The sequence below is a fragment of the Mus musculus genome, chromosome 10 (assembly GCF_000001635.26).
Source record: "Mus musculus strain C57BL/6J chromosome 10, GRCm38.p6 C57BL/6J".
Lineage (NCBI taxonomy): Eukaryota > Metazoa > Chordata > Mammalia > Rodentia > Muridae > Mus > Mus musculus.
In genome coordinates, this window is record NC_000076.6 from 115,466,257 (window position 1) to 115,479,249 (window position 12,993).

Below are 12,993 nucleotides of genomic sequence, written 5' to 3' on the forward strand. Positions count from 1 at the left end.
GTTTTGATTCATGGATGTTGAGGTTGATCAACTCCAAAGTTAATGCGTGTTCTGGGAGGAGCTAAGGGTCTGCTCAAATACTCACAGACTCTCCAGGGTGGCAGTTCCTGTCAAGTGAGGAAATTCAGTAATGTGCGAGGCACCATTCAAAGTCCTAGGAGAAATGTGTAATTGTTATTTGGAGAAGATTCTAGAAAGGGCTCACTTTTACTACCATTTTTTCCCCCAAAGCACTCATTTGGTCTTCTCAGCAATACTACAGGTTGAGCAGAGGCAGCTTTAAGAGAATAGACACTTACAGTGTTCTTAGTTCAGGCAAATGCTGAAAAGCAGATACTCCAACAAATTGGATGGGGTTGTCATAGAAGTGTCTGAAAAATCCAAACACCAATGTGTTATAAGAAAGCTGATGGTCAAGAGAATAGATATTTCAACATATCTTCTAATGTGAATCTGTGTTTTTTTACTGATTTTTTTTTCTTTTTTACTGGTTACCGTACATCCCGGTTACTCAGTTTCAAGTGAACATTGAAAGTGTCTCCACTCACACTTCAAGATCGATCATTTATTCATTCCTTCACCCATTTGCTTGTTTCTCTGTGTGTGCATGGACTCCAGTGCTTGCCACAGTGTGTATGAGTGTGCGGACAACTTGTGGAAGTGAGTTCTTTCTGTGTAAGAGGATAAGTTCTGGATCTGGGCTCCCAACATCTAACTCAAGTTCTTAGGCTGGGAGAAAAGGGCCTCTGCCCACTGAGCCGTCTCATTGGTTTGCTTTCTGAGATTTTGCATAAGGAATCTTTACTATATAAAATTTAAAGGGGAGAGACTTTGGGGGAGGAGGAGGAGGGAGAGGAGGAAGAGGAGGAAGAGGAGGAGGAGAGTTAGAGCAAAGAAAAATAACAATGTGTGAAGATGCCATGATGAAACCCACACTTTGTAAGCCTCCCTCCAAGATTAATAAAAACAAAAAAATTAACATTTGCATAGCAGGGCTTGTATGAATAATAGTTATGAAGTTGAAAAGTGCATTAATTAACTAACTGCACATAAAGACTTTGCCTCAACACTTTCAATACTCAACAAAGAAATAATTCTAGTTGCAATTCAGTCTATCTATCTATCTATCTATCTATCTATCTATCTATCTATCTATCTATCTATCTATCTTCTATCTTCTATCTTGTGTCTATTATCTATCTATCACATTTATCTATGTATTATCTATCTACCTATCATTTATCACTATCTCTATATTTACAGAAGGTTTTATTGTGATTAAATATAATTACCATAACATCTACAAAGCACTCCACATAACTGAGAAGAAGTGGGGTTTATCTAGTGTAAGAAATTTCTTAAATTAGTTATGAATCTAAAACGGGAGACATCATTAAAACTTAAGAACATTTTGTTTTATAGACCTTTTAATGTAATCAAAACTTAGCTGAACTGCTTTGTTAGTGGAGCCCTACACAGATCTCATAGCTGAGGCATGGGGGTAGCTCAATTAAATACAACAAACCCATGTTCAAACTGTGAAGTAGTGATTGCAGTGATTTGAAGATTTGTTCAATAAAGAAGCTATCACTGGAAAACATTCTAAATGATGGAGGTTCAAGAGGAACTGATAAAATATTCTTCCAGAAGCCTGGCACCAGCTGGAGTCAGACAAGCAACAGCACATCTCTTGTCTGACAAAGCAGTTGATCTGTGCAACGACTGTGATCGACGGCATAGACACAACTGTCTTCATTCTCCAGTGAGAAAATGGAGGCTCAGCTATCCAAGAAAGCTCATAGCCTCCCAGATCCTCAATTTAAGCTTAGAGAGTAATGAGCTTGGTCACAGGCTTTGGCTAACAACTGGAAAAGCTAACGCACGCATGACGGCTCACACAGTACCCTGGCACGTTTGTTACCTAGCACACCCGAGTGCTCTCCACCTTACCACTCACCTCTTCCTTTCCCTTGGGATTAGACAATCATTGAAAGAACTGCAATGGGGCAGGGGAAACCTGGGTTGCATGTGATCAAGATACAGGGCATATGTGCATGGACTTCTCGAAGAATAAGTGAAAGAATTTAAAAAAGAGTGGCTTGATGACTTCAAATGGAATTCTCATAGCACATCTTCCTTGACTATACTATATACTTATATGCACATAATTAAACTGGTACACATGTGTAGATATGTACACACTGGGAAGGTATGAATACATGTGCTTGCATGTCTACTGCAGAATATCACCACGACTGTGAAAAGGTCCCGGGTTCTCTGGAGGCAGCTCTCTCATTTGTTGGGGGGCAGGCAAAAAGAAAAATCTATGAAATTCCATTTGAGACACATATGAAAGACAGAATTCCAATCATCCTCGTGCGGGGATGGAATCTTTGTGCTAGCTTAGTTAGCTGGGTTATGGCCTTGTCAGAGAGAGCTTTGGGGAAGTAGGTTAGGAAGGTTGGCTGTGGAAGACTGTGGATGTCAGGGTACAGAGCTTGCATCCTGGATGTCTGTTCCATAGCAACAGAGTAGCAAGGAGGATGCAGCTTCAAGCATCCCTGATGATGGCGGAGACAGGGAGGCCAGACGCCTCTGCGCTGGTAAAGAGCAAGAAGGCATGGCTAACAGGAGGTGGTGAAGTAAGAACAAAAAGAAGGCATTTTGGGTTGGAGATCGAAGAGGCAGAAATGAGGGCTGGGTCACCAGATGACAGGGCTTGGAGCAAAAACACACACAGAGATGGCTGAGTTGGGTTGGAAAGGAAGCCGGTGACAAGAGATGGAAACTCAGTGTGAGGAGAGCAGAGGGAGGGGAGAAAGTGCATCCCTGTGGAAAGTGGAGAGGGCTCCAAAGGCTGGGAGGGCTGCTCCTCCTGACTCATTAACATGCCAAAGGACTGATTAAACACCACTCGTGGGCTGAAAGGAAGAGCGGGCCAAGTCCACTAATCTTTTAGTATGCAAATGCTCTCTAATGAGGACTAATGTTTATTCCGCAATAGAATGCAAAGCCTTTAGTTTGCCAAAATATTGCCAGCGCATTTCAGAGGTGATGAATGGTGCTGTTTGCTTGTGTGTTCGAACCCTCCTCCCCCACAGTAGTCAAGGCTAAGTGGGGGGTTGCAGCTCATTTGTGACAAATGACACATCGTTTCCGAAAGCCTCTTCTACCAAGTTAGCACAGGAAGAATCCCTGCCAAGCCGTACAACGGTTGCCTTTATTTACATTCTCTATGTAGATCTCACTAAGGCCAATATGATTCCCTAAACCTACCTTGGACATACATCTTTTATCTAGGAGCCAACCAAATAATTACACTTTTTTTTTAATGTTGATGCCTAATAAATGTTCTATCTGTGCTGAGTGTGAAACATTATTGATACTCTGTGATTATAAATCTATTTTATTTTTATACTATATGAGTCCTTGTATTTTCCTTTCTAGAATAAACCCACCGTTCTAGAATTGCATCATAATTTTGTTTAGATTCAACTCAAGGGTAGGGCTTGTGAACAAACAGGCAGTGAACATAAATCGATATTCCTTCCGTTAAACACTCACGGCAGCAGTTTAAGCCAGAGACAAACTGTTTGCAACAGCTTCCTTTCTGTATATAATAATTTATTTTTCTAGAGTACTTGGGTTGAATTCTTGAATGACTAAGTGATCTAGCATTGGATGTTTGTTTTTTAAAGATCTATTTATTATTTTATGTATATGAGTACACTGTAGCTGTACAGATGGTTGTGAGCCTTCATGTGGTTGTTGAGAATTGAAGTTTAGGGCCGAAGTTTTGCTCTGGCACAAAGACTTATTCAATATTATAAATAGGTATACATTGTAGCTGTCTTCAGACATACCAGAAGAGGGCGTCAAGATCTCATTATGGGTGGTTGTGAGCCACCATGTGGTTGCTGGGATTTGAACTCAGGACCTTCAGAGGAGCTGTCAGTGCTTTTACCCACTGAGCCATCTCGGCAGCCCACATTGGATGTTCTAAAATCAGTTTTATTCATTAGAAAATATACGTAAGCAAAAGCCCTTGTAAGATTAGCCTGGTGATAGCATCTGTAAGGTAAGGGGCACCACAGATCCTAAAAGAGCAATCTTCAGTACCATTTCAGTGTGTAGTTGAAACCTGATGAAATATATCAATGTTGGCACTTCTCTATAGATTTCTGCATAGACTGTGACAAAATGCAGGCGAACACATAACATTAATTGCATTATATTTAAAGGCACAACATATTTAAAACTGTTCTATGTCAGGAAGGACACGTAAACGGAGCGCAAAGGCCACTTACATTGTGATAAGAGAAGGGTTGCCTACGAACGCTCGCTCCGGTATTGACCTGATGTTGTTGCTGTGGAATCCTCTAGAAAGAGAGACAAATGTTATAGAAAGTCTTGTGTGTGTGTGTGTGTGTGTGTGTGTGTGTGTGTGTGTGTGTGTGTGTGTGTGTGTTATTTACTAGCCCTCTTTGCCCTAATATGTAACCATAATCAGCGTCTTTAGTACCAGAGCACAGGTCACGCCTCCCTGCATCATGAACTGCGTGTGTCCTCATTTACCGCAGAGAGGGAAAGGGACTCCCATGCTCCAGGCTTGAAAGAGGGAGAGAGGCTGTGCAAATCCCAAGTGTGCTTTATGGAAACAGGATATTACGCTATAAAAGGAAAATCGTTTTGTTGATATCCAGTAAAGAATTGTCGCTTAACAGCTTGAGCGGTGGGAGCCTTCTTCGGAGAGCTTAAGATCACTCCCAGTTAGGGGCTGGGAGAAGGCAAAATTGACTTCAGCTGCAGTGAAGTAGAGATTTCAGGAATCTTTTTTTTAAGAGGAAAAGGATTAGTGGGTCTGTAATAACAAATCGATTTCCCCGTTGGGGCAAATGTAGTCGGAATGACAGCGAGGCAGATTCAGCGATCTTTGGGTTTTCTGTGACTGTACGCATGCGCAGCATGACAAGGCTGCCTCCCTCTGTCAGTTCGCTACCCAGCTGATACATATGTGATTCTCTGAGGTGGAACCCACAAGGGTTTGTTCCTTATAAACAACCTACCCTGTCCATAGGCTTCGTGGAAATAAGGTCCCAGGTTTATATATATTTTTTCAAGTGCTAAGACAGTACTTGCAGAAGCTATTCGGTTTTTTTTTTTTTTTTTTGATAAAAGGAAAGACTAAATTAAAAACACCCAATGGTCAAAAGTGCGTTTACCTTTAGTGAAATTGTGCTTAAAAAATTAAATACGGTTCACTTAGCATTTAAAGAATAATGCATGTAATAAAATATATGTGAAGGCATTTATCACTATACAGAGGACACATACTTTTATTCATGTAATTTTATATTTATGCAACTCAAAAATGTCTAGATTCATAGAAATGTTTAACATAACTAAATCCTACTGCTGTTGTATTACAAATATATTAAGATTGTAAATGGTACTAGGATACATATCACTTAGGAAATAGGTTATATAAATATAAAATATGTGTTTTTACACACAAATATGGGAGGACAGATGTACATTTTAAAATTCTGGTGATTTTTGATTATAGAAATCAGTTAAAGACAAATTCAAGTGCACTTAACTATTATATAAGCTTAAAAAGCTTCAGCTATCATACATAATAATCACGCCAATTTTAAAATAAATTTACAAAGAATAACAGTTCATTCATCAAGCCTGTCTTAACACTTACAGTTCCTTAAGGTTGGAGAGTGTCTTGATTGCAGTGGGGAATTCATCAAGGTTATTATAATTTAAATCTCTGAAAATAAATAAATGGTGTTTTCAGTAAAAATAAAAACCTATTTAATCTATTTACAAGGTAAGTTGGTTTGCTATTCCAAAGACCCATATCATCAATAAAAGCTCTTCTTTCTCTTCCAGGAGAGGGCTTATTGGGGCATGCTTCCTGCTAATATTTTAAAAACAACTTACTGTATTGGGTGTGCTTGAGTGTGTGTGAATGAGTGTATGTGTTTGTGCGTGTATGTGCTAGCACCAAGCTTGCTTGTGGAAGAAGACCCTTTTTGGGAGCTGACTTTTCTCCTTCCTCTGGAGGGTTCCAGGAATGGAATTCAGCTCATCAAGTTGAACTGCAAGTGATTTCACCTGCTAAGCTATCTCTAGGGCCCTGGCCACCAAGAGTTTGAAGGCATTTGCATTACAAGTCACGACCCCAAAGAACAGAAATTTCCTGCCAAAAATCAGTGGCTTCACTGGTTCATTTTAAACAGGGGGGAGGTCCTGCCGCAGGTTTAACTTCCAAGGAGGAGTGATGCTTGCTTGGTGGGCTCGGGTCACTTCCGGATGCAGCTCTTTCGCTGGGACCTGGTTCACTGAATTTGGGCAGCTGCCGTTTGTACTCTGTCCTAGGATACATCTCTTTTCTTGTTACCCCCCCCCCCCGCCCCCTTTCCCATCTAGGAAGCAGGACATGAGAACCGCCTTGTCCCTGGCTCAGAGGGAGAGCCTGTGTCTCACTCAGCCTGAAGTCTGGGACAAGACATGTGTTTGGAAAGGTTTAGGTGATACAGAGGACTCTTAACAAGGATGTGAAGTCTAGAGTTTCCCTAGAGTCACAAATGATGATCCATTCAGAAATCTGATGTTTGTCTTGGTCTGTGAGGCAAAGCTCTGTATTATCCCTCACACACAGCAATAGAAGCGCCAGAGAATCTCGGAATCATTAATTTCTCTATCTGTAATGACACAAATGGCTTCCGATCCCGTTCCCCACACATGTTTTATAGGCTTAGTCTACCTACCTCTTCATATGAAAAAGGAATTGCTGTCTGGTCCCTGGGTAGGGCAGATTTCCCAAATGACACAGAAAACCCTTTTGGTAAGGCAATCAGATGTGGTTAGATCCTCCTCAGTAGACAAGAATTGCTATTTAATTTTAAGAGAAAGATAATTTGGCTGAGTTCGACATGAATCGAGATTCCTACTTGTCTGGCAGAAGCCATCCTTAAGCTATTCTGCAGGTAGGAAACTCTGGTCTTTTGTGGACATAAATTTTCTTCCTGTTTGTAAATCTCTCCAGATGGTCTTTTTTTTTTTTTTTTTTTTTTTTTTTTTTTTTTTTTTTTTTTTTTTTTTGATTAAACCAGGACTGGACCCTTATAAATTACTTAGCTTTCTAGTCAGGGAAAGGAAGAGGTTGGGAATAACCAATTTACTGATCCTCTGTAGCCCTGGGCAAAGTGGGGCCAGACAGTTAAGATGTACAGATTTTCGTCCTGAAACTTTTTGCTTTGTATTTTTTTCTGCAAGGCTGGTTCCTCACTCAGGACTGGGGACAGGGAAAGCATTTGTGGAAACACCCTAGAAAGCTAATCTTGTTGTTTTGTTTGTTTGCTTGCTTGTTTTTTTCTCTCCATTGTTCTGTGGATAGGGATGAGAAAGTACTACCTAAGGAGAGAGACATTGTAACTTTTTCCTAGCGGCAATGGAAACTGTAGCAGCCAATGGAAACTGTGGTAGCTGGTGGAAACTGCTGTCCTGTGCTGTCACGGTCACGCCTGGATGAGTTCCTTTATGACACCGGTGGAGAAGTGAGCAGAGTGACAGTCATTATGGAGGGAGAGCTGTGGGTGCTCTTCAGTTATTAGAAGACCCAGGAGAGAGAGTCTCTCAGGAAGCTGGTTGATCCAGAACTAGTTAGAAGCTAAACAGACCGTGGCTAAGTTGTTAAGGTCTGTATGCAATTGAACCATGGTCCCTAAGGTCATGGAAGACTTGGTGGTGTGATCGCCACAAGGCCTTGTGTCACTTACAGTAATTTCAGGATTAAAATGAGAAGGGACTTGAGGACATCCCTGCAAATGCCTCCCTCATCCAGTACACTCAGGTCTTTTGCTGCTTACTGTCCACATTTTCTGCACTTTGTTGGCTCAGCAGGGCATTTAAGTCCATTTCTTGGAGGAGGAGGAGGCCTGTGCTCTAGGTAGACCATGAGATCCTTTATCCTGGCTCTGGGCTCTAGGAGATGACCAGCTGACTGACTCCTTTATATCAAAAGTATCAACAAACAAAACTCTGAGCTATTTTTGTTGTTGTTTGTTGAGTTAGGGGGTCTTACTATATCGGCCCAGGTGAACCTCAGAGTTTTGGGCTCAAGTGACACACCGCTTCAGCCTTATGACTAGCGTGAGACCACAGGCACATGCAATTGCGTCCAGTGGAAGTTGTGACCTATTCTTGGAAAATAGCACCTGGAGCTATTGGCTATACCTGTGCTCTAGCACATGGGAACATGGATGTCTGAATCAGGTTACAGAAAGAAGCAATTCCCAATTATGCTACAGGCTAAATATGTAGTCCTGATAAAGTAACTCAGTAGGCTCTAAGATGGGATAGGAATAGCTGTCTAATAAGATATTTGTAAAAATGGCTTAAACAATGTATATCGGGTGGTCATGCACATATTCCATAAGTGATATGGTCCCTTGGATTGCTTCAGTATGAACCTCATTCCTTATGAAGGGCCTAGATCTCGGGGTTGGCAGTTTCCCTTCAGCAGAGGACTCAGCTCACACCTAATTCAGTGCTCCTGAGAAGAGGGAGTGCTCCCCAGTGGAGGACACACATTCCTAAGCAAGCAGTCACGGCTTACTTAGCGGGATCTCATTTAACTTTAACCATCCCTACTAATTTGCCACTCACAAGAGATTAAAATGGAATCACAGTTTTATTGTTTAGCTCTGTGGTGTGTGTGTGTGTGTGTGTGTGTGTGTGTGTGTGTGTGTGTGTGTGTAAGATAAAACCTCTGTAAATATCTATTTAAGGCTCAGGCAATTAACCAAACCAAACATCACGTTTGGCTTTAAGGCTGTTTTGATTCCGTCAGAATATTCATGAAAACACTGGGAAAGGGGAAACAAACAGAAGATCAACTCACAAAGTCTCCAGGCTGTGGAGTCCATCAAAGCATTTCTTTCCCAGGGAGTGGATTCTATTATTATGGAGATGCCTGGAAGAGAGCATTACCCGCAGTCAGGAACAGCCTTGAAGGCAGATGGGACAGAGAAAATTTAGGAACAACATTTTGGTGGTTTAAACCCAAAGACATATAAAGGATGCACAAATGGTAAGAAACGAACATTAAAAAAATAAAAATGAAAATCCCCTGTGCTGCCGTCACTGTATGTGATTCTATAGCGTAAGGCTTGAGATAACTGCTGTGTGTGTGTGGTGATACGAATGATTCACATTTTTCACTGTAGTTTCTAGTGTGGTTTGCTCCTTGTGCCTTGGAGACATAGAGTGCTCAACAGAGATGCTGAACATCACCGAGGTCATGGGACAGAGGGAGGGTCACACGGGGACTCGACTCTAGTCACAGGACCGGGCTATAGGTCAGGAAGAAAGGATTTTAGTTACAGGGACTAGTGATCAGACTTTTTTATTGCCCACGATTGGTAATGTTGACCAACTATTTTAATGTGGACAATTATCATCTTAGGCTTGATTGATAAGTCAGTTACGTCAGAGTCAACGAGAACAGCTGTGTAGACAACTGAAAAGTAAATTAACTCCCAAAGAGATTTTGGAAAATGGGTTTAAAGGAGGAGAGGTTTAAAAAAAAATTAGTCTAGGGGGCTGGAGAGATGGCTCAGCGGTTAGGAGCACCAACTACTCTTCCAGAGGTCCTGAGTTCAATTCCCAGCAACCACCTTCACAACCATCTGTAATGGGATCCAATACCCTCTTCTGGTGTGTATGAAGAGAGTGACAGTGTACTCACATACATAAAATAAATAAATACAAATCTTCTAAAAAATCAATTAAAAAAAACACACCACAAAACAAAGGCCATAGCCAGCTTCTTCAGGGTCAGCGATATTGTATTCATGTAAAGAATTCAGAGTAGAAATGTGTTAATATCCCCTTAAATTTATTTATTTTTCCCAGACTTAGATCTTTGTTTTAATAAATAAATAAATCAAAAATTTGTTTTTGGTTTCAGGTGAGACCTATGTGACATTTATTCAAAGTCTTAAAAAATTTTTTTTAAAGATTTATTTATTTTATGTATGTGAGCACACTGTTGCTGTTGCTAGCTTCAGACACACCAGAAGAGGGCATAGAATTCAATCACAGATGGTTGTGAGCCACCATGTGGTTGCTGGGATTTGAACTTAGGACCTTCAGAAGAGCAGTCAGTGCTCTTAACTGCTGAGCCATCTCTCCAGCCCTATTCAAAGTCTTTTACATGACAAGGATGAGAGCGGGGATGGAGAGAACCAAAAGATGGATGGGTCCACACCCTCAAACGAGTATATGCTACGGAAGAAGAGATGGTTAACCAACGTCAGCAACGCAGTGGACAGGGAGAGACCAAAAGAAGCATTTTTGCTCCTCAGTAAGGTTTGCCGTCATAAACAGCTGGCCAAGACCTGTAAGTGGAGGCTTAGCAGCCAGCCAGCATGTGTGGTGTTATACCAGAAGGTGGTAGGGCCTGTGAGAGGCGGGGTCTAGTGGAGGGAAGCTAGGTCACTGAGCCTTGTCCTTGGAGGAGCTATAGGGTCCCCAGCCCTTCCTGTTTCGCTTTATGTTTCCTAGCTGCTATGAGGTGAGCATCTTTGGTCTACCGTGTAGACCTACTCTTCACGATGCTCTGCTTTACCATGGATCCAGAGCAGTGAGATCAATAACTGTGGAAGGAAATTGCAAGCTCAAATGCACCTTTCTTCCCTTTAAGTAGTTAGTCCCTCCCTCCCTCCCTCCCTCCCTCCCTCCCTCCCTCCCTCCCTCCCTCCTTCCTTCCCTCTTTCCCTCTCTCTTTTCCTCCCTTACAGGATTTTACTCTATACCCCACCTGGCTTGATCTATATACCTTTGGCCCTAGGATTATTGGCCTGAGGCCACATGTCCAGCTTTATCTCAAGCATTTATCACAGGGACTAACACATCAGGCAAGCTGATCTTATAGTCCTTCAGGTCGAAACTGCATCCAAACATCAGCACTAGATAAATGTTGGTTATTCTATTACGTGCACAGAGCCATACAGCTTTTCTGTCAAAGAAGACTGACTCAATTCCAAACTATCCGTTGAGAACCATTTTGTTTTCTGAACTGGAGAGATGGGCCTGAGGCCTGGCTTAGAATTCTATCAAGGTGGTGGAGGCAGGAGGATCAGGACTTTAAGGTCATCTTCAACTGCGCAACAAGTTCAAGGCCAGTCTACAGGAAACCTTGTTTCAAGAACCCGAACCAAACCAAGCCAAAAGAAATCTAGATGTCAAAGAGGAAAAGAAGCTCTAGAGAAGCAGGAGCGCTGTCGAGAGTCAATGCTTCCCTCTCTTTCTCTTCTTCTCTCCCTTCCCCTCCCTTTCCTCTTTCTCCCTATCTTTTCCTGTCTTTCTTCCACCAGTACTAGGTCTCAAACGCAGGCACTGATGCTACACAGTCTGCCATTGGGATACATCCCCAGCCCAGCAACGAGCTGCCTTCTTTTTCTTAATTAAAATAAAAAAGTGCTTGTCAAGGCCGTGAGCGTAGCTTTACTGACAAAGTATTAATACTCATCCAGCTAGCATTTTGTGATGCCTGGTTCCATCCCTAGAACTAAAAACGTCTCTCTCTCTCTCTCTCTCTCTCTCTCTCTCTCTCTCTATATATATATATATATATATATATATACACACACACTCACACACACACACACACACACATATATATATATATACACATATATACATACACATATATATATACACATATAAACATATACATATATACACTATTAATTGTATAATTAATAGCTTTATATAATAATATATAATTAATAACAAATTATCTTTCAGTAGATTTTTTTCATTAGCTTTGCGATGACTTTTTTTTTAAAATGTAGATTCTGCTAACGTAGAGGGGCTTTTTGACCTTTGTATGTCCAGAGATGTTTACCACTCATCAGGTATTTCATAGATTTTTTTTTTTTAAATCATTCACACAATTGGAAAAATCTATGTCTTTATAGAGAGGGTCTCAGAGTTTTTCCTTCCTTTTAATGTGCCTCCATTCAAGTTTTGAGGTCCATCACTTGAAGGCTAAGATCTCAGAGGGGATTTAGAGAGTGATAAAAGAGAGAGCCAAGTCAATCAAACTTACAGAACCACGAGGCTGGAGAGGTTTCCAAAGGCGTAGTCTGCTATGTGGTGTATTTTGTTCAGGGCCAAGGTCATGGCTTGCAGGGCTGATAAACTTCTGAAAGCCTGGACAGGGACGTCTGTGAGAGCATTGTCATCTAGCCACAGGTGCCTCAGGGAGTGCAGGCCGCTGAAACAGCTGGGTGGCACGTAGCTGATGTGGTTGGCATCTAGGCGCCTGGAAGAAAGAGCGCCAGAATGGGAGCTCGCAAAGCTTAGGCTGCGGACAGACTCAGCTGGAAGTTGCATGTGCTCATTAGGCAGAGCAAATCAGACTGTCAAGCTCCAGGCCCCAGACAAACTGGGACGGGTTTTCTTTTCTGATCAGCCCTCTTCACTCATGGTTAGACACCCCCTGCCCCCCCCCCCCGCACCCTCTATCCCTCCACCCCTCCACCCCGGCTCCTGATCTCCCGACTCCCCTCCCCCTTGACATGTTCTGACTCTCTTCCAGGCTTGTGGGTACCATGCGTTCATGCATCGGAAGTGGCTTCCTGGAGTTGTAAAATTGCATCCCGTTCGGACAGTCTAATGTAGACATTCTCTCGCCTCCTTCCCACCCCAAGCCAAATGAATGGCTGTGCGATCCAAGACTGTTTGGAACATAGGAGACAGCAATCTACTGGGTTGTTCCTAAGCCCTGGGAAAAGATTGCTTCAATATTCGAAAAGAATTAGTAAGAAAGGCTGTTCGATCTGCCCCTGGGAAGAGCTTCGACACTGCTGGCTGCCTCCCGGAACCTAACGATTTGCCTCAGGCAGATGTTTGTTTTTCTGACAGTTTAAACGAATAATAAAATTAGCAGCTTCACAACTCTTGCTTCCT

The 12,993-nt window shown here is 42.0% G+C and overlaps 1 protein-coding gene across 1 annotated transcript in view; it reads right to left on the minus strand.

Moving 5' to 3' along the window:
* Lgr5 (leucine rich repeat containing G protein coupled receptor 5) overlaps positions 1-12,993 on the minus strand; it is a 137,467-nt gene that overhangs the window by 15,943 nt on the left and 108,531 nt on the right. Inside the window, exons 5-10 of the mRNA NM_010195.2 lie at positions 12,131-12,346; positions 8,918-8,989; positions 5,711-5,779; positions 4,308-4,379; positions 300-371; positions 86-154 (exon numbers count right to left, since the gene is read on the minus strand). Of these exons, the coding sequence (NP_034325.2) occupies positions 86-154; positions 300-371; positions 4,308-4,379; positions 5,711-5,779; positions 8,918-8,989; positions 12,131-12,346 (570 nt within the window). The remainder of the gene's footprint in view (positions 1-85; positions 155-299; positions 372-4,307; positions 4,380-5,710; positions 5,780-8,917; positions 8,990-12,130; positions 12,347-12,993) is intronic.